General features: G+C 44.3%; 1 protein-coding gene and 1 non-coding gene across 7 annotated transcripts; both read left to right on the plus strand.

Moving 5' to 3' along the window:
- Window positions 1-252: 252 nt before the first annotated feature.
- On the plus strand, window positions 253-21,466 carry eif4g1a (eukaryotic translation initiation factor 4 gamma, 1a). Of its 6 annotated transcripts, XM_035633006.2 has the most exons (33): window positions 253-713; window positions 2,646-2,772; window positions 2,878-2,964; window positions 3,203-3,235; window positions 4,231-4,251; window positions 4,859-5,041; window positions 5,227-5,326; window positions 7,735-7,886; window positions 8,880-8,972; window positions 10,390-10,465; window positions 10,565-11,599; window positions 11,697-11,785; window positions 11,905-12,073; window positions 12,854-12,987; window positions 13,209-13,328; window positions 13,454-13,864; window positions 14,051-14,197; window positions 14,289-14,525; window positions 14,745-14,849; window positions 15,032-15,331; window positions 15,495-15,612; window positions 15,700-15,799; window positions 16,237-16,523; window positions 16,554-16,604; window positions 16,734-16,855; window positions 16,992-17,164; window positions 17,311-17,436; window positions 17,879-17,960; window positions 18,068-18,166; window positions 18,553-18,696; window positions 18,836-18,917; window positions 19,331-19,471; window positions 20,005-21,466. In XM_035633006.2, exons 2-33 carry the CDS (start codon window positions 2,698-2,700, stop codon window positions 20,184-20,186), a joined length of 5,274 nt encoding a protein of 1,757 aa, XP_035488899.2. In that variant the 5' UTR covers window positions 253-713; window positions 2,646-2,697; the 3' UTR covers window positions 20,187-21,466. The 6 variants fall into 6 exon arrangements, with proteins under 6 accessions (XP_035488899.2, XP_035488896.2, XP_035488897.2 ...); XM_035633003.2 differs by having other exon boundaries at window positions 254-713; window positions 16,237-16,604; XM_035633004.2 differs by having other exon boundaries at window positions 254-713; window positions 11,911-12,073; window positions 16,237-16,604.
- LOC118311796 lies at window positions 14,574-14,649 on the plus strand. The gene has a single exon (XR_004794080.1). It is a non-coding gene; the product is annotated as a small nucleolar RNA SNORD66 (small nucleolar RNA).
- Window positions 21,467-21,725: the final 259 nt, after the last annotated feature.

The following is a 21,725-nucleotide window of genomic DNA, read 5'->3' on the forward strand; positions in this document are numbered from 1 at the left end:
GTCATCTCCACCATTGTGGCATGAATTTTCCTCTGCTCCCAGTCTTGTTTAGCAAATTTTTTCTACAATAAAATGTAATAGGGGGTGAATTAAATAATTTGAAGGGCACATTTCATTTCGTTTTAAAATGTTAATTTTTTTCACGATCGGGACGAATCGGATGCCTTCAGCACGAGATCATGTCGTGAGGCCTGGCTGGATGAACTGACCGAGAAAGCTCCTGTGTCACATGACCAAGGAAACTGCATTAAATTTTAATTTTCCCGGAAGTTACCCATGCGACTTGGAGGCGCACCGGCTCCACAGACGAGAAACACCGCAATATGGCCTCGCTCTGAGCCTCCACACACGACAGTGGTGTACATACCGAACCGGCAATCCGTCACCATCGACGCCCTGATCATGGACCTACGGTCCAGAGGCTTTTTTCGGGGCCATCGGAGTTGTCAGTAGTGCTACCAAAGTGCTATATTGTTTGATTTTGAGCACGGTCACTTTTGCACGCCCGGGGATTTAAACCGAAGTGACAGCAGCGGCACTCACCCCGGCTGCCGGTTAGCTAGCTAGCGCGCTAAGTCAAGTAGCCAAAGAAAGGGCACCACTTCTCTCTCGGAGTAAAGGGACAGGGAACCTGCAACACAACGCTCACAGAAGAGCGATCGCGCCGAAGCCTCCGTGTTCAAATCGCACAACGTATTCACTGCTGATTCCCGGTAAGAGTATAAAAAAAAGAGAAGAAGATTGTAGCTTGAAGTTCGCCGGAGCCTGCCTTCGTTTCGTCAAAGGCACACGGGCTAGCTTGTGCTAGCTTGTGCTAGCCGCTGTTAGCAGGCCCCGGCGGCTGTCAGTCCGCACCTCGGGAGGGCTGGCCCGCTCACCTGGAGCGGACCACGGGGAGGGATGCGACCATCGCGACCCTGGTTGTTTCAGCCTCGATGTCGGTCCGCGTACGTATCATGTGGCTGGCGCCTTGCCGACGTTGGGCTACTGTTAGCTCAGGTGACAGCTCCGCTGGCTAACGGTGACCGTGGTCACCCCGGGCTCCGTGAGGCAGCCCGCCGCCGCGACATCACGTCGTGGCGCAAACGCGGGTTTTCTCTGTGTCTTTTTACCCCCAGCGACAGTTTGACGCAGACATCGGTGCCGTTCGTGAAGAGATTCGCCCGCAGATGTGTCAGATTGACGGCTGGTGCCCGTGCAGCTCGTCGGGCCTGTGATCGGGTACATGTCGGAGGACGGGGCTGGGCTACACCGCTAACGTTGACCGACAATAGCTCAACTGTAACCTCGTCGGTGTCAAGTGTTGCAACATTGCCGCCACGACTCGGCTCATTTCGTCGTCGTCGGTTGTTTTTTTATTTTATTTCATATTTCATATGTTAACACGCCGCCGATCCGTGCGATAAAACCGAAATCGGGGCTTTGAACGTGAACTCGGCGCTGTTTGAGCCACGTAGCGTAACCGAGCGGAGCGACTGTGATGGTGGGACACGTAACGTTAGCCGGCTGCTGGCTAACGGCGGAGCCCCGCCGCCGCCGTCCGCCCGGACGCTCGCCTCGCTAGCGGGCCGGTGAACCGCCTGTCGCGCCCCAGCTCGGCCGAGACGCGGCGGCCGCCCTCTCCTCGAGGGCCCGCCGCGTCGTGCGGGTCGCCCGCAGGGCCGCTGGCCGCCGCTGCCACAAACCATATGGCGACCAACGTGCGCTGAGGGATCCCGTCCAGAAGGAGGCATGGCGGCGCTAGCCGGCAGCTAACCGAGAGTTCCCCGTGTCAGCAGGTGGATGGAGCGTGACACGTCTCGCTCGTGTTGTCTCGAGCGCGGCGCCTTATTGTTCCACGACCCCGCGCGGACACATTGTCATTTTGAGTGTGTTATTTGCACACGTAGCTAGCACAACCAGGGGGCAGTAGCCGCTGCTCACACAGCAGATGAACTTTGACCTGAGGTATCCATTTTCTTCAATTCACCCCAAACCCAGAGCCGTCACGGTGGTTTGGTGGCAGTCACACGAGCTGGAAGAACATTTGCCAACCACTATTATTCCCTTTAAAAAAACAAACAGTATTGCTATTCACTCTGTGGCCCAGTCATGAACATTTAGAAATGTTTTTGTTATTTATTTTAAATCTCCATCTGTTCAGCAGTTGAGTCTGGAACAACTGCGAAGGACTGAAAGACAAATTCCCCCCTTTTTCCTGGAGTGACTAAGTAGCCACCGCGGCCCTTTTTCTACTCGAGCAACGGGCCGTTTTGGGTGATTAACATTTCTGAGTCTCTCGCAGTCCGACTTCAGCGAGTAATCCGCAAAGTGTATTAACACTTGACTGCTCAAAGACTAAATACATGATCCTTGCAATATGCAAGTGAACGAGATTGCAAGAGGTGCCGTTATCATAGGCGAAACCAAAGACCACACCCTCACTGCTTGGTTAGACGTGACCACACCAATGGTTCACGTCTTCATATTTCACGTCTGATGTCTCACCCTTTATGGCTGCAGTTATGTGCAACTGAGAACCTGTGTCTGCTAGTAAAACACATTCAAATCAGTTTTTATTTTAAAAGTAATTTCATCTCATTGTGTTCGATTCTGACTTTTCTAATGCTTTACACATTTTCAATTTTTGAACCTCTCCTCCTCAGAACGGCTGGCAACACAACGCCACCCTAATGCAGAACCATAAAAGAGCGTGAAATGAACAAACCGCCACAGCCTATAACGGGACCCAGTTCTGTCCCTAACCCCGCCCCTTCCCCTGGATTGACACAGGTGAGAGCCACAGACCTCATGCAATTCAAGTTCTTTTACTTTTTCTTTTTCTTCCCTGGGTGATGAGTTTGGTAACCTCTATTTATCCTCTATTCTCTCCTCAAGGCTGCCTACGGCCCTGGACAGCCCCCTTCTCTTGTGTTTGCCACCCCCCCACCTCCACAAATGAACTCTGCACCACAGCCAAGACAGGTATTGTTCACAGCATGTTTTCTTTGTTTTGGCTCAGATTATTGCATTCAGTCTTTGGGGTTTGTTTTGCTTTGTATGAGAACCCTCCCTTTTTCTGCTCTTTCACAAAGATCGCTGACACTGCTTTTCCCGCTATAAGGCTTTGGCTAAATCTGTGTATGTGTGCGCGTGACTATTTGCCATCTTTCTCCTTGAATGTCAATCTTGACTTATTTCCTCTCTTCTGCTGTTCTCCCAGTTTGCTGCAGGGCCCCGTACTTTACACCAACAGGTACTAACACCCCTCTCTTTTCCTTACATCCCCTCCGTCGCTTTAGTGTATTGCATGCTTACAGTTCGATATTTTGGAGAATTAAATGAGAACGCTGTAGTGTCCAGTAACTCTTCCTTACCTCTCTAAAAATGCATATTTCTCTGTTGGACCTTCAAGTTACACTGTTTTAAAAGCAGAGTTCATGTAGGCCTTAGTTATCTTAACTCATCCCCCATCTGCACAATACTGAATATTTTTTTAAAATTTGTATGCTTCCAAGACAAAACCAAGTTCCAAACCTGTCAAGATAATGACACTAACTCACTGTACAGTGACAGTGTGATTTATTTATAAAATAATCTCGTGGTCATCTTAAGATCAACACAAGAATTGGCTTTTTAGCCAATTTATCTATTTTTGCCTCCCTAACATATGTTAAAACTGATGCCTGACTTGGGGTCATCTTAGCAATTTAATGTTAAAGTAAATGGATTTTTGGTATGCGCCTGCAGCCCTTAAATCAAATCTCCCACCACTTTAAACCTTTGTGGAGCCTGAGCGATTTATTGGTTTGCCGATTAAATCGGTCGATTTGAGCCCTTTACAGTCCACCGATGTAAATTTAATTCACAAAATAAAACAATGCAGAAATATTGGCGATGGAGTCATTACGTAGTTTGCTCTGACTGCGTTGTTTACGGTGCTCCTAGCTCTCCCTGAGAAGCAGCATTAGTTGCAGCTGAAGGGTACTGTGTCTTAATGTTAAGGAACTACGCACGCACGCACGCACGCACGCGCGGATCCTACTTGTACGCAGACCTGTAAAGAGTTGTATGTGCAGCTATGATTTTTTTGAGCTTACTGTTCCTAACTGTTTCAGATGCACTGCTGCCTTTCATCTTCTTCCTTCTTACACTTTTGTAATCTCAAACTTCCACATTCTCTGTTGTCCTCATTTTCACCTTAATGTCACTCCCTCTCTTGCTCTCTGCTCATGTGTTGCGCGGCTGAAGGGTGGATACAGAGCATTACAGGTAACTGCTTTTCTCTTCGTCCCCCAGCTTAACTTGCGCTAACATCAGTGTTGCAGGGTAACCTGACATACAGTAGACTCTGTGTAACCCAGGAACTGAACTTGCTGAACACATGGGCAGTTACCGTGTGCTTTGCTTCCAGCCTGGTTCTGCTACATGCTAATGCCTGGGTTAAGACTACCATAGTAGGAGTCGACCGACTATTAGAGCCGATATTCACCATTTTTATGGTTATTGGTATTGGCCATCTTTTAAGCCGATTTGCCGAAAAGATAATTTAATTATAAAACGTGCTGCTTTGGTTCGGATGTAGCCGCTGTCACTAATCCCTGGACTTTAGCAATGTCCTGTCCATGTTTGTTGGTCCGTATAACTTCATAATAATGCTGCTGATAGCTCCCTGCACTTTTTGTGTTAAGGTCATGTTAAAAGGTTCTGTGAATTAAACAAAGTTTTATGTTAAGAGTTTGTACTATTAAAAATTTCAAAAGCCATATTGATCAACCCAATTATCATAGTAAAGACACTTAAAGCACAGGCAGGGCAACAAGTTTGCTTGTGCTAAGACATCCTCTTCATCCTTCTTTCCCTTCCTTCTCGTCTGCAGAGTTACTATCCAAACCGACCAACAATGGCCACTAGTGCTCCAAGAGTACAGACGAGTAGCGGCCCCCGACCTGTTGGACCTACTCATGTCTACCCGACCAGCTCCCAGATGATGATGTTGTCCCAGCAGCAGCTGTCTTTTGCTGGATCCCCTCAGGGCTACTTCATCCCCCCTCCTGGACAGGTTGGTTCACATTAGTAATCATCAATTTGTTTGAACAAAACTCCTTATATTACTGTATAGGTCCAAATATAGCCTACCAGCTATTCTGGCTGAAATTGATTCGGCAGAACAGTGTAAATGCCCATCATATGGGCACCGTAATTGTTCCCTCTTGTTGTTTCTGACTCTTTATTTTATTTCTAAAGTACCGGGCCCCATACATGCCTCCTACTCAGCAGTATCCTGTGACCAGCGGTACAGCAGGCTTCTATCCGGGAACCAGTCCCGCTGAATACACCACTTATGGTAAGGGTTTTTTGCTCAAGACCACCAGCAACAACCAAGCACAACCATCAACATGATTGTCTTTCAAAAAAAAGGTCAAACATCTCGTAGGCATCAGAATCGTACATTTCATTTTAAGTTTTAGGGTTTTTTAAATTTAAGCATCTGCTTTCAGACGATATCCACTTGCACACCGCTTTGCCCACAATGTTTTGCTGAGTGTCATGGTTTTGCTTGGCCGGTTGGTGTGCTTTAATGTCTTTCAGGGTCCCAAAAAAAACTGCTGTATATGGTGAACTGCCAGTTGCATGTGGTCTGGCTTAGTTCTTTGTGCTTTGTCCTGTGTCCTTTCTATCTGCAGTCTCACCTGACACTGCCTCACAGGTTCCATGAAATGACTGATGTTTCTGCTACTTCTATCTTCTTATGCTCGATTTACAATCCACACAAAACGAATGCTGGAATAATTAATGAGAGTTTAAAAATTAACCAGGACAAAAACTCCAAAATGGGATCCAAGCCTTTTAAGTATAATCCTAACCATTGCACTTATTATCTGAACATTTTCGTAAAATGTCACCCCAAAGACATTCTGACCTGTTACTGCTGCAAATGCTCATTTACTCAAGGACAGATTTTGTCCTGCCAATTTTTTGTGATCAAACTAAAACTTTTATTGGCTTATGCAAAACATTCCCCTCATTGCTAAACAGTGAACCGAACATTAAACTCTCCTGGAAGTAAAGTATAATTGCAAAAAGCTGATCTTTTTTAGCCCTAGAAGTTTAAGCTGTAGCCAAGAAAACGAGGAAGTTGGAGAGTACAATAAAGGCATTATTCATTTCATGGGACTTCTTTAACACCCTGCTTCCTCTAGATCCTCTCATTAACTCATTCTGCATCTGTCTCTTCCTGCCCTCTCTCCTTCTTACCTCCCTCTCTCTTCCTCTCCTTTGCTGCGTTGGTTCAGAGCCCTCTCTTGCTGCGAGGGAGAGGCGGGGTGGTGGGGGGAGAGGGGGCGGGCGAGAGAACGGCCGCCTCTCTCTCCACGGTGCTCCTCTCACCTCCCAGCGCTACCCCGGTGAGTAGTATGTGTGCTTGTTTGTTAGTCAGCAGGCTTCAGTGGCAAAATCTCTGTGGAACTTCCTGTCTTAAGCAGTGATGTTAATATGATTTTTTTCTTCTTCTGTGTGTGTGTGTGTGTGTGTGTGTGTGTGTGTGTGTGTGTGTGTGTGTGTGTGTGTGTGTGTGTGTGTGTGTGTGTGTGTGTGTGTGTGTGTGTGTGTGTGTGTGTGTGTGTGTGTGTGTGTGTGTGTGTGTGTTGCACAAAATAATGGTGATCATTGTATTTTCAGTCAGTTCATGAATATTTTTGATAAAACTTTTAAATATTTTTAGTAGGGAGAAAAATGGCAGTTCATCTTAAAGCCACAATCAAGCCCTAATTATTAAATATATAAATATATATATAGTACCCTCTCACTTTTAAAATAGTGCCATAGCATTGTAATGTCACTTTTTATCCCATTATTCCCAGTAGAACCTGTAAAATCTGTAAAAATTTGAAATATAGAAAATAAGGATTATTAGCCAAGATAAAAACGTACTGCTTTCAATGTAATTTAGTCTCGTAACTACAGTACACACGACTACATATCTTTAACAATGGCAATAATGGGAAGAAAATGTAAAACCCAATTTACAGTCAGTGGATCCATGAGATCAGTGTACTGAAATGTTCTGCTGTTGACGAGCAGCCTGCCTGCAAAGAGCTGATGCTGAGCAGGAGGTCTGCCCCGGAGTGTGATACTGTCGGCCAGTAGACATCTTGCTGGCTGGGTAGTCGACACACGTTTCCTAGCCAAAATTCCATTTCAAAAATGTCATGTCTTTTTAGAATATAATTTTTTTCAATCATAAGCTTGTCAGTAATATAGACTGTTTATTTTCTACACCGCATTTCAAGATACAGCTTCCTTCTGAGCTTCACAGTCTAGAAGGCCGTTTCTCCATTAGGATGTGTCATAACCAATTTCAGTCACACAGACTACCATCGTCTGAGGGGTTTCATTGACGACTAAAGCATTCATGATTTCATAGTTTTAATATTTGTATCTTGATCCACACACCTTATGGGCTCCCAGTGTGTGTGTGTGTGTTGTTTTTGTGTTCCTACAGGATTCTCCACTCTGAAAGTGCAAACTGTGGTGTATTATTGTCTCTGTGTGTTAACGTTAAAATATCATTAAGGGCTTCATCTATGGAGACAGAGAAGTTGTCACCATCAGATGTATATAGTGGTACCTTATATTATTTTACAACATAATTCCCACATACCCAAAACTTGAGCGGATGGTAATTTTAATGTGAAACTGCACCTGAGTTTGTCTTTTTCACTTCAGATTTTTTGTTTCATTCTAACCTTACAGCAGGAGCATATTATCCAGCTCAGCCACAGTACTCGCCATCTGTCCAGCCTGCACCGGTCATGATCAACCCCACCCAGCAACAGCAACAAGCCCCGCCTCCTCAGCAACCACCGCCACAGCCACAAGGCCCGCTAAAGAGGGAACGCAAACCGGTAGTGTGTCTCAACAAAAGGGCAGCACATCTTTTGTCTGAGGTCAAAAAAAAAATTGAATAGAGAGAGAGTGTATTGTCTGTTCCATGTGGAACTTTCCCTTTTACTTCAAAATAGCAGTAGTAACTGAGTTCTATAACCAGATTTAAAGAGCATGGGGGCCCTTCCAGGACAAAAACAAGGGATAGGTGGGCTACACATAAATAATGTTTCCCTCTACATGAAGTATTACTTTTCAAAATCAGTGTAAAAAATTAGTGTTTCAAAATTTAGTGCAGTTGTAAAATAAAAACAAATCAAATCAAAACATTCCATGATGATGCAAATGTGATTTCATCCCCGTTGATGCAATAATCAAAGGATCAAAGTCACACATGCTCCTGTGATCTTATCATCGCATCGTAGTAGTGCATCCTCCCAGAATCCTATTTGAATAATCAGAGACTTTCTAGTCAGTTCCTTGAGGAACTCTTGCTCTTAAGCAAAATTGCAGAACGTACGGTGTGCTAGACAAAACAAGGGACCTCCTAGTTGTTGGTATAATGCGGTAGTTTGCTGCCACTCCTCTCACTTGGAGTGTAAGTCTGTTTGCTTACATATTCATATTGTGTGAAAGCTAAAAAAATTCCCTACATTTTGATGTAAAAATTCGTAACGAAGAGTGAAAATTGTGATTGTGAATTTTTGAGCTCAGTTTGAAAATGCATGAAAAGTGTGAAAATATTGAACATTCCCTTACATTCATTTCAATGGAGCAAACATCAATTTTCATATTATCTATTTTAATATTTCGGAAAGTTTGACAGTTTTGAAAACAGTTGTGAAGAAGGAGATGGCCAAAAGAACTGGCTGAAATTCTTTTGTAGAATAACATCATTCACACAAATTATTATGATAGGTGGCAGCTATAGATCAGTAGTGGCAGGATAATTACCAACTGCTTGTAATTTAATGTTGAATTCTAAACTAATGTTTGCAAATTTTCCCTGATAGATAAGAATACGAGACCCCAACCAGGGCGGGCGTGATATCACAGAGGAGATCATGTCAGGTGGAAGGTCCACCACCACACCGACTCCCCCACAGGTAAGAATGCTTCAGGCAATACCAGTTTCTACTGAATCTGATCTGAAGCAAGAACGATAATGTACATAATAAAAGAAAGGGTTGGTTAAAGTGTTTATTGCAAATATACAAAAAGTTTTTCTTATTTTGGAAGTATAAACTGCTGTCAGCCATTCTGTACTGATTTAGTGTCTGTGTGAAATCAAGTGAATGAAAAGTGAAAGACGAAAGAAAGTTTAATCAATGAAACTTGAGCTGTAGGACATTTTTCTGTTTGCAGTTTTGGCATACGCTGATAGTGTATCTGAAGGTGCAATAATTTTTCCAAATTTGAATGAAAATGTAGTTATTGTAGAGTTTAACGTATAAAGGTTTGATAACGTTAAAGAAAATTATAAAACCGAAGGCAGAATTCAGATTTCTATATTTTAAGAAGAGATATTTGTGTTGGTTTGTATGAACAACATCTTGATTAATGGAGAGGAACCACAACAAAGGAATTAATTACGCTTGAGCCCCTTATTTATTTTTTCACGAAGGTAGTTGCATGTTTTAATATTACTATGGTGCAATGTGTCAACATTAACACAGCTCAAATCCAGCTTTAGATAAGTTTTACTGACCATACAATAAATAGCAAATGCACACAATTATGCACCATTTTGAGCTGCGGTTGAATTCTTAGGCTGGATTGCATTAACCTGCAACTATATTGAGTTGCCTAGTTTGGAGTATGGTGGTGTCCTTTTGATGTAGTGCAGTAAAAGCATCACTGCATTGCTGCAGAGGATACAGAACAGAGCCCTCAGGATCATCAACGGGGGGCTGCACCCCGCCACCACTACTCCCATCTCTTCACAGCAGGAGGGAACATGCAGCTTTTTAGCTGGTTAAAGAGATGACACATGCACAACATCCACTCCAAGACTTGCTCACACAGTCAAGAGCAGATAATACAGACACTGTTACAAAGCGGCAACAATTTTACACACATCAAGTGCAGCAACCCTGCTAACAGCGGTTGAGTCTGTACAATGCAGAACTGAAAGGAACAAATGATGGACAGTTGCAGTCTTTGGGTTTTGTGGTTTTCCTGTTTGAGGATTTTTAAAGATGGCTTTTTAAAATGAATACGTGGTTGTATGTAAGTGTATGGTTGTTTCTGTAAATGTGTATGTAGAACATTATCATGATGTACATCATAAAATCATTCAACTGTGGGCATGAATGTTCATAAACTCAAACTCATTTGGAAAAGAGTGCAAAATATGATCTTTTAAGATAATGGAGGTAAATAACAGCAGTTTTTTTTAAGGCTGTAGTGACCCAAGTGTTATGCTTCATTATGTATCGCAGGCACTTCGTAATAAATTACATTAAATGTTATAATCTGGTAACTTGGTGCTTTTCCATTTTAACAAGTGTTTTGTGATTGTAGGCCTCCGCAGCAGATTTAAGTCCTGCACAGACCAACGGTGAAATTGTCCAGCCTGTTGCTACAGTGACGAGACAAGGTGAGTACATTTTCTTTATTGCATGAAAATTCAAGTTTCCCATATTCCACATTTTCCTTCACGACTTACCTGACCATGTTTTTGCGTTTCCTCGGCCAGATGAAAACATGGAGTCTTCTGTTACTGCTGACACGCCTCCACCTCCTGCCACAGCAGACACGGAGCCTGTGATCGAGGCCAAACAGGAAACGGACAGCCAGATGGCAGTGTGTGCTGAATCAGCCGCACAATCTGCAGCCTCCCCAGCTGATACTGAGGTTCCATCCCCATTGATAGAGGAACAGCAGCCTCCCTCTTCTCTCCCTCCTGCAGTAGCATCTACTCCTACTCCTGCTGAGGCAGTAAATAAAGACGTTTCTAAAGTCGGTGACACAGTAGATGCTCCCGTCGTCCCTTCAGCATCGTTAGCAGCACAAGAGGCACCTGTCAAAGTGGAGGAACCACAGGCCGCCCCAGCTCCACCTGAGACGGCACCAGAGAATGAAGAAAAGACAACAGAGGAAGTAAAGAAAACTGAAAAAGAGGAGGAGGTGGCCAGCTCCAAATTGGAGCCTGCAGTTGAAGTTGCAGCAGCAGTTGCCCCTGTCACAATGGCAAAAGAAGAAGCAGTCACAAAGACAGCAACTGAAATGTCCCAGCCTCCACCCTCTGCACCGGAATGTGCTCCTCCACAGACACAGAGCGCTGCACCAAGCTCTGCCCCAGAACCCGAACCCATTGCGGATGAAACGGCAGAGCCTCTTCTCTCCAACGGCCTTCCTCAGGACATTGAGGATCTGCCCGAGGATGTGGCGGTTTCAGACACTACACCCCTTGACAAGCCTGATGCTTTGCAATCTCAGGAATCCACACCTGTGGCTAAAATGGCAGCACCAACTCAGGTAGAGGAGGAGGTAGAGGAGGAGGTAGAGGAGGAGGTAGAGGTAGAGGAGGAGGTAAAGGAGGAGGAGGTAAAGGTGGAGGTGGAGGAGGAGAAGGAGGAGGAGGAAGAGAAGGAGGAAGAGAAGGAGGAAGAGAAGGAGGAAGTGGAGGAGGAAGTGGAGGAGGAGAAGAAAGGGGATGAGGTGAAGGAGAAAAGTGAGGATGCTCCTCCCGCCACTGTTAGCTGCCCTACAGAGGAATCTACTATGCAAGGTACTGTACGGTGGAGTTGATTCTCACTTGCATCTATGATTTTTGTCATTCTGCGTCTATGAGATTTTAATGTTAACACTTTGTCCTATCTTTGAAGCTGCTACGTCTCTGCCAAAGAAGAGGAGGAACATGAAGGAGCTCAACAAAAAGGAGGCCATCGGAGACCTCCTGGATGCATTCACAGATGTGTGTATCAGTCCAGATGGCGATAGAGTTGCTGTTGTGTCAGCTCTGTCATTAATGTTTAAGGGTATTTAGTTTTTGAATATGACATTGTGTTTATTCATCTGTTTGGTCTGCTGCAGGAGCAGGACCCCAAGCCGGCCCCTGAACCCTCGTCCACTCAGGCCGAACCTGTTCCTGTTGCTCCAGCTGAACCTCCTGCTGAGGTTGTAGATGAGACCTGGGAAGAGAAAGAGGACAAGCAGAATGCCACGCCGGAACCAACTGAGCAGAAATACCAGTACAAAGGAGGTATGTTACGACGTGCATATATGTTATTTTTGTGTAGTTGAACAACATCAGCTACTGTATGATGTACACAAAAAAAACACAAAAACACATCATAAACTATGTAAAGATGGACGACACATCTCTACATCCTGGATATGGGTGACGACATCTGCACAGTTGGTGATCGTGGTGTGGCTTCACAAATCGTCAATGATGATATTCTTTATAGAAACAAAATAAGTAACATCAGACTTACTAGAAACTTAAATACTTGAACATAGTGTGATGAGAACTAGCTAAATTGACAGAAACTATCTTTGACAGAAAAATTGTTTCACATGTTCTTTGACTTTTTACTTCGGTCAGTTTCCAATCCTCTTAACATGGAGGAGGCGGGGTTTATGACCTATACTGCACCCAGCCACCAGGGGGCGATCTCGCTTTACTTTTTCTCGTGCTATCCATCTTTATATACAGTCCTTGGTACTCATTGACTGTGCGGTCACTTTCTTTCATATTTAATTCTGCAATATATATAAGAACTACACAGGTGTATCTTTAAAAATACAAATCATCACTGGCATTGTGGAATATCAGAGAAAAGATTTGGAGAGACCCACTCAGTGTACAACAGGTTTCATGTCAAGTATCCCCTCAAGACAAATTTTCCCTACTATCCTCGTTGCTACAAACCTGCTCTCACCTCTAACCTCCATCTTTAAAGAACATGTCCTCGAGAACAATGTTTTTCACTTGACTTTTTATCCTCTGCATTTACACAAATCTCTGAACATTCCTCAGAACAATGGAAGCCGATAGACCCAGAAGACAAGAAGCGGTACGACAGGGAGTTCCTCCTGGGCTTCCAGTTTAGCAGTGCCAGTGTAACCAAACCAGAGGGCCTGCCAACCATCAGCGATGTGGTCCTGGACAAGGTAGAGGATGTTTGGCTCATTGTGCCTTGGAGTGTATGGGCTTCAGTTCCTTTTATACCAGCAGTCTGTAAAATCAAACATTGAGTATGTGACTGTAGAACATCACATTATAGAAAGGTTATACTTTGTTGACTTGTATCAAATGAATGTTCCGATTAGACTTTGGAACTACAAAAAAAGGCCTTGTGCACATCGGTTAACTGTACTTACCGTACCTTCAGGTGAACAAGACTCCCCTGCGGCCAGTGGACCCAGCTCGACTGATGAACGTTGGTCCTGACTTCACTCCCTCGTATTTGGGGAACCTTGGTAGCAGATCAGTGGGAGGACCACGAGGCCCAGTGAGTGACTTTGTTCTTGTTTGTTATTAAAATAATTTCTTGACCCTTTTTTTGATATTTGATTTGTTAAGATAGAGTTATTTCTACTGCAGTGTCTGAAAATGTATCCCTTCCCCTCCTTTCAGCCTCCTGGGCCACGTCGCTCTCAGCAGGGTCAGCGTAAGGAACCCAGGAAAATCATCATCAGCAGCATGTCCCTCAATGATGACGTGCAACTCAACAAGGCTGAGAAGGCCTGGAAGCCCTCTGTGAAAAAGTCCACTCGCAGCCGTGCTGCAGAAGATGCAGCACCAGCAGTCACAGCAGAAGACAACGACAGTGACGAGGCCAAGACCCAGGAGCTGTTCAAGCGTCTGCGCAGTATCCTCAACAAGTTGACTCCTCAGAAGTTTCAGGAGCTGATGAAACAGGTGACGGATCTGACGATAGACACGGAGGAGAGGTTGAAAGGAGCCATCGACCTCATCTTTGAGAAGGCCATCTCAGAGCCCAACTTCTCTGTGGCCTACGCCAACATGTGCCGCTGCCTTATGGGAGTAAGTCATGTAATTCTGTCTGAATATTGTGCTTGTTAGCATACTATCATCACTGTAAATGATTTAATTTCATTTTAATTTTAACATTTTCAACTTTTTATGCTGAATAGTTATTAGTGAGAGGGAAAACAAAATATATATATTTATTAAAAGATACTAATTTTACTCCATGTTTTCCTCCTCCAGTTGAAAGTCCCCACTTCGGACAAGCCAGGAACTTTTGCCAACTTTCGCAAACTGCTGCTTAACCGCTGTCAGAAAGAGTTTGAGAAGGACCAGGATGATGCTGAGATCTTTGAGAAGAAGCAAAAAGAGATGGAGGCTTCAAAAGATGTAAGATGCGATCTACTATTGTCACTGTTCCAGCTACTAGTCTGTCGTTTAGTTTAAACTAACCTGAACACCCACTTGTACCTGCCCCCAGGAGGAAGAGCGTGAGCGCTTGAGGGTGGCGCTTGAAGATTCGAAAGACAAGGCCCGCCGCCGCTCTTTGGGTAACATAAAGTTCATCGGCGAGCTCTTCAAACTGAAGATGCTGACAGAGGCAATCATGCACGACTGTGTTGTGAAACTACTAAAGAATCACGATGAAGAGTCTCTGGAGTGTCTCTGTAGGCTGCTCTCCACTATTGGAAAAGACCTGGACTTTGAAAAGGCAAAGGTAAGTCAGGCATGAACGGAGATGGATGAGTGGTGAATTTTAAACTGTTTCCAGTGGTGACTTTATTTTTGTGCCACGTGTCTGGGCCTCTGATTATTGGTGATGGGATTGAGGAGCTGAGGAGGCGGAACACAAAATCAGACTTGTTTTCATATACATGCCAGTTGGTTGACAGTCATGACTCAAAAGCCACGTTTTTTATCCACGTGTCCCTGTCAGCCTCGTATGGATCAGTATTTTGCCCAGATGGACAAGATCATCAAAGAGAAAAAGACCTCGTCCAGAATCCGCTTCATGCTGCAAGACATCTTGGACGTCAGGAGGGTAAATATTACAGAACAGTATATTGAAAGAAAGAAAGCTGAAATCGGGCATTAAATGTAGAAAATAAAATATAAGTATTCCTGACTGTGTGAAGTAAAGTATTTAGGAGTCGCATGTTGTTGACATTAAACAACTGTGTTGGAACTTTTCGAGACCGTTTCATAATTATCTCCCATCCACAGAACAACTGGGTGCCTCGCAGAGGAGACCAGGGTCCTAAAACAATCGACCAGATTCACAAGGAGGCCGAGATGGAGGAAGTCAGGGAGCAGAGCAAAGTGCAGCAGCTGATCATGAACAGTAAAGAGAGCGGTGGAAGGGGCGGTGGAGGTGGAGGCAGAATGGGAGGGAACATGGGGGGCCGAGGCCCTCACACGCAAGGAGGTGGCCGGCCTTCTCAGCCCCAGGATGAGGGATGGAACACGGTGCCCATCTCCAAGAACAGGCCCATCGACACCACCCGCCTTAGCAAGATCACCAAGGTAACCGATGTTTTAATTTAAGTTCCTGTCTGAAATTGCTGTCTCCGAAACCACATTTTCATTCTATCTGGCGTTGATGCTTCTAAGCGTGGTTGGGAAACGTGGGTGAATGTGTGTGTAAAGGGTTCGTAAATGTAACTTTTTAAAAACCTTTTCCCGGCAGCCCGGTGCTCTGGACTTCAACAATCAACTGTTGGCTCCAGGAGGCAAAGGCATGTGGGGCAGCTGGGGCAAAGGCAGCAGTGGAGGAACCGGAGCTAAACCAGTCAGCGGAGAGCAGGGTAAAGCACGATCCTCAAAATGACTATGGTTTTGGATGCATTAGTGGTTGAGGGGTTTTAATCTATTCTTATTATCTATCCTTTTAGATTCTGGTCGTCCAGCTACCAGCACCCTGAACCGATTCTCTGCCCTGCAGTCTGGTTCTTCAATGTCTTCATCAGACTCTGATCGCAGAGTTCCTCAGAGGTATTCAGAAATCCTTTTTTAAATTTTAATTTAAATTTTAATTGTTTTGCAAACCTTGTGAAATCTCCTCTCCTTGTACTGTGGTTTTCTTCTTTCTATTGTTTCAATGCAAAGTAGTTAAGTTGTAAAATATTTCCTTGTTTAAACTGGATCTGGATATTTTTTTTTTGCAAGTCATTGGTACACCTAACCCTATTTTTGTATGTTAACCCATTAAGCCCAGATACAACATATGAGTGTATCTCGCTCTACAGCTGGATGAGGCATGTGCTTGTTTTATATAATGATGAAAAGCATTGCGATTTGTAGTTTGACTTACAAAGATTTTTAAAGTCGCTGTTCAGACATTAGGTGATGATCTGAGCGAGGGAAGTGAAATATCATATCCAATATCTTAAAGTTGATGGCAAAACAATGGGATGACCTACAACTTTTAGGTCAAGCTCCAGTCGTGAGCGCGGTGGCGACAGAGACCGGGGCGAGCGCGAGAAGGATCGGTTTGACCGATTTGACCGCAGTGAGGGACGGGATGGGCGCGACGACAGGAGCAGCCGGAACCAAATCACCAAGAGGAGCTTCAGCAGAGAGTCGCAGGAGCGCGGCGGGAGGGTTGGAGACGGTCGGACCTCTACTGAGGCTGTGCGTCGTGTTGCCAGCATGACTGACGATAGGAAAAGAGGAAGCAGGGACCGAGGAAGCAGGGACCGAGGAAGCAGGGACCGAGGAAGCAGGGACCGAGGAAGCAGAGACCGAGGAAGCAGGGACCGAGGAAGCAGGGACAGGGGTTCAAGCAAAGAGCTCCCAGGTATAAATCCCCCACAGCAAAAGTAAAGCTATAGTAGGATATCAGTAGAATTGTCCACATTGATGAAATGACCATGTAGGAAGTCGTGGACTGAGGTTTAACTTGTATTGTTACTTTGTTTTTCTAAAGCCAAGCGTGAGAGTGTCCCTACTCCTCCTCCCTCTCTTCCCAAACCTGCTTTGTCTGAGGAGGAGGTGGAGAAGAAGGCGTGCGCCATCATCGAGGAGTACCTCCACATCAATGACTTGAAGGTACAAACGTGACACAGTGCTCACCAGCATCCAACACTAGAGTTTACTCAAACACGCGAACGTTAACAGAGTTCCCAGGAAATGCTTTGTAGAACTACTGTGATGGCCGGCATCTCTCCTCCTCTTTACTCTGTAGGAGGCGCTGCAGTGTGTGACCGAGCTCAACAGTGTCTCGCTGCTGTACGTGTTTGTGCGGAACGGCGTGGAGTCGACGCTTGAGCGCAGCACAATCGCAAGAGAGCACACGGGCCTGTTGCTGCACCAACTCGTTAAGGCAGGGACATTGCCCACGGAACAGTACTACAAAGGGTGAGGAAAAACATCACAATGTGCTTCCAATGGCTGAAAAGTTTTTGTTGTATTTCTTGCTAGATTTAGAAAGTGAAAGCAAACGTTTGTGTTGAAAGTGAGATTGAGTGCTTTGTGGGTTTTTTTGGTTTTTTTCCGGCTTGTAGGATGGAAGAGATCCTGGAGGCAGCAGAAGACATGGCCATAGACATACCTCACATCTGGCTCTACCTGGCTGAACTCATTACCCCCATGCTCCATGAGGGAGGCATCCCTATGGGACAGCTCTTCAGGTTAGACCCAGTACAGCTTTTTTGTTTTCTCAACATGCAAATTAAAAACATCGAACCTGAATCAATTGTGTAACTCTGCAGCTTCATTGCATTTCATGAATGACCATATTTTCCCACATTGTGCCCGAGTCGGACATGTGATCATAGATATATACAGAGTTTACAAATTTAAGTGAAAGATGCTTGAATGTCACTGATCCATCCCCTTTTCTGAAATTAGGACGTTTGCTGTCAAACATAAAAACATCCAATTGAAAAGCTTAAAAAAAAAAAAAAGCAGCTAAACTTGCATCTTAACGCATCAAATAGAACAATCTTTTGTTTTGCGTTTTTTGCCTGAAGTGTAACTGTGGTTTTATTATTAAGATGGCTGTAAATTAAACAAGAGAATATTAGTTTAAAGAAAGTGAAAAAGCTGAATACAGTGTGATTGTGTCCTCAGGGAGATCTCAAAGCCTCTCTTGCCTCTGGGGCAGGCGTCCGTGCTGCTTGTCCAGATCCTTCATTTGCTCTGCAAAGGAATGGTAGGTCCTAAATATCTCAAAAATCCTTTCCAGGATACTTCCACGTCCATACTGAACAGCCCCTTCTGTAACCACTGGATTATATATTTGTTTATTTTCCTTATTAGACCCCTAAGAAGGTCGGGGCCATGTGGACAGAGGCTGGGCTGAACTGGAGCGACTTCTTGCCCAAGGATGAAGACGTCAACAAGTTTGTCACTAAGCAGGTCTGTAGCAGACTGTGGTGCTAAATAGATTAACACGACTTACTGAAAACCACCATGAAGGTGATGCTTCTCTCAATGGGGATAGATGGTTCTTTGTAACCTTTTTATTATTTATTTTTCCCTCTAGTTTGGTTGGAGGCAGAGAGAAATAACTTAATCATTGTAAGATTTGTCTTAAATAATTATTATATGGAAATGAATGTAGCAAATTGACAAATCGCACCTAATGCCACTGTCCACTTACTCTTTGTGACGTATCTGACATGACATTTTTTTTGGTTGTAAAAATCAAAGCACACTCGACACATGATTGTTCCAAATTTTCAAGGCAAACTAACCGTTGAGTCGATCGCTCATCTTCAAGCTTTCTTCTTTTTATGTTTCAGAAAGTGGATTTCACCATAGGAGAAGAGGCGGAATTGGTGGAAGAGGGTAAGAAGACGGTCCTGAGTGGAGAGGAGCTCAGCAAACAGCTGGACAGATTCCTTGAGGACAAGGTCAACGACCAGCGCATCAGAGACTGGGTGGAGGTGTGTGACCGTATGAGTCGTGTCGCTTGTGTTTTACCTCTCACCTAACTATTCCATGCAGGGTTTTTAATGACAATAAAAAGGTTGAAGGAGGAATTTAAGTTGTCCCTTAAATTCACTCTTTTTTTTTTTTTTTCAGGCTAACTTGGACGAGGAGCAGACGTCTACCAACCAGTTCGTCCGAGCGCTGATGACATCAGTGTGTCAGTCTGCTATCATTTGTAAGTATGGCTGAACAGTACGTGGGAGTTAGAGCTGTCCGTCTGGTTTTGGCCACATTCACCCGATAACTTTGACCCGTTACGCCAAGTTCAGACTGCACAACTTTGCAGTCGTAGTGAGTTCTTGAAGTTTCTTTAAAGTGTTCACACACACAGCGACAGGCGGCTGCCGATCAAACTCAGATTTGGCTCCAATCTGGCACTTAAATCGGCGAGTGGAACATCGTGTAGTGTGAACTTGGCATTAAGTTAGCACTTTTTATCTTTTCATGTCGCAGCAGCAGCAGCAGCATCAAGAGAAAATGTTTCAGTACTGCTGATACACCACTATCACAGAGCACTAATCCCAGTATCAGTATTGATTTTTTTTTTTATGGTTTGCCTGAATAATAGTTTGTAACTCCTCGTTCCAGGCGACAACCCATACAGGGTGGACCCACTTCAGATCAAACTGAGGGCCAGTCTGCTGCAGAAATACCTGAGTGATGAGCAGAAGGAGCTCCAGGCCCTTTACGCCCTCCAGGCTCTGATGGTGCACATGGAGCAGCCTGCAAGTGAGTGTCCAGCCATTCGTCGTCGTTGGAGCAGACATGATAACAAACCTTACCCAACCTTACATTACAGGAGCCCTATAATAAATGCTCATGGTGTTCAGGTTTTAAATGTTGTTGATCATTTAATCATGACAACTTGTCGGCATTTGTGAACAATAGACATCAATGAGTAAAAACCGTAGTGGAAGCGATATCTCTGCTCACGTTGTTGCCAGTTTGCATTCATTTTTGCCTGCTTCATGCCTCTGTCGAGACTAAATCATTGAGAAAAAAATGTTTTTTAATTTAAGCAGCTTCATGTGGATGTCATTTCAGCAGCCATAGAGGTCTTAGGTCAATCTTTCTGACACTGAGTTCATTGGTATTTGACCTTCAGTGCACAGTTCTGGTCTCTTTCTCCGTAACAGCTGATATCTGCATTAATGAACATGATTCTGCTCTGACCAGAGGGACTGTTGTTGCGTTATTTTTGTGTAAAAACAGTCGCATGATCTTGTGATCAGTACTGACCTATGTGTGTTCTGCTGCTGCAGACCTGCTGCGGATGTTCTTCGACGCCTTGTACGATGAGGATGTCATCAAAGAAGAGGCCTTCTACAAGTGGGAAACCAGCAAAGACCCTGCGGAGCAGACGGGCAAAGGTGTGGCCTTAAAATCAGTCACCGCCTTCTTCACCTGGCTCCGTGAGGCAGAGGAAGAGTCCGACAAGGAATAAAGGAGTGAACTGAATGCTGCCGCCCCCTTTTGGCAAGGCGGGGACTCTACAGGCGGCTAGGGAGAGTTGTGGACAATATTGCCAGAGAGGCAGACTCAAATCAATCCTCAGTGAGGATAAATCTTTATTATTTTTTTTTCTTTTCATGGAGGGTGGACTCGGGAAAACAATCACGTCTCTCTACCCTTCCTCTCTCGCTTCCTCATTATTTCCCTCACCTGCTTGTCACAGCAAGTGTCCTAATCAAATAAACTTGAAAACTGATTCAGCAGGATTGGTTGTCAACAAGGTGTGAAGTATCCCACATCACTACGAAAACTCTTTTGGCACTATAATACAAACCAACAGGCTGCTTTTCTATGGTTCTAGATAATTCTAATGCCTAACATCCTATCTGATCCGCAAGAATAAACTGCAGGACATGTGGTGGTGTAGTGGGTTCCCTGATATGTGGGGTATCATCTTGCCATAGTGTGTGTTCAATCCACAGCTCTTCTATGTCTTTGTCCCTTACTGGAGTGTGCAGCATGACTGAAGTGTGTTTCTATGAATTCTACCGGGAGACGAAACGTTCCCGGACAAAATGTACATGAACTAATCTTAATTTGACGGATGGAGTTTTTAAAGCAAAGGGTTGTCTATTTTCTCTTCCTGGTTCCTATCATGAACTTGCAGAGGACAGAAAGTGGGAGGACTGATGTTGACCTTTGACCTGGACTACTAGGGGGTGGTCTTAATGCTTCCTCTAAGCCATCCTCACCCATCCCCAGTAGTGAACCACACTGACTGACTCCTCATCCTTACCTCTTCTGTACTTACACCTGAGCTGTCGTAACGGACACCCAATGACCCCGATCACCGTTAAAACTTGAAATCGACAGAAAAATTGACTTGATGAAATATATAAAGTTAAAAGGAAAAAGAAAAAAAACAACACAGAAATGATCCGAAAGCCTTTTCTGCTCTAAGTGGAAACTCATTTCAGGAGCGTTCTGTAAATATATAATAATAATGATTACATTTTTTTTTCAGTTTTATTTTTCAGTAAACAATAAATTGCTGATATAAATTGCAGTGTATCCTTTTCCAACAGCAGTTGTCCAGATGCAGAGAGGTGCTTTAGATAATCCATTGATTATTAGTTTTATTGGAATTTTGTAAATATTTTTTTCCTTTTTTTCTTTTTTCCTTCTTTATTTAAGAAATTATTGCTTCTTTTGCATCTGAAACTGGAAAGATGAGGTAACGGAACATTGCAAATAAAGGACTTATTAAGTTGCTGAGCAGAGTTTTGTACCAGTCTGTCTGAAACGTCGGATGTCCCAGTTGTTCCACAGTCGTGTATGATTTGGTTACAGTTGTGTTCAGCGACTCGTCATTTTGACACTGACGAGTTACGCGACTGGAGTTTCAGCTTCAACGATTCACATTAAATACATTTCGACACAAAACTTCAGAGGGACCACTTGTCTGCTACATTCATTCAATCACAAGCCTTCACGTCTTCTTGTTACAGACATGTCCAAAATTCACATTGTG

This window comes from Scophthalmus maximus, chromosome 5 (genome assembly GCF_022379125.1).
Source record: "Scophthalmus maximus strain ysfricsl-2021 chromosome 5, ASM2237912v1, whole genome shotgun sequence".
Lineage (NCBI taxonomy): Eukaryota > Metazoa > Chordata > Actinopteri > Pleuronectiformes > Scophthalmidae > Scophthalmus > Scophthalmus maximus.

Excerpts from the sequence above, each read along its gene's own strand:
- eif4g1a (XM_035633003.2), top strand. The coding sequence starts at position 2,698 with ATGAACAAACCGCCACAGCCTATAACGGGACCCAGTTCTGTCCCTAAC. Across the intron at positions 16,605-16,733 it reads TTCAAGCAAAGAGCTCCCAG|CCAAGCGTGAGAGTGTCCCT; the intron begins GTATAAATCCCC and ends GTTTTTCTAAAG. Across the intron at positions 16,856-16,991 it reads TCCACATCAATGACTTGAAG|GAGGCGCTGCAGTGTGTGAC; the intron begins GTACAAACGTGA and ends TTTACTCTGTAG.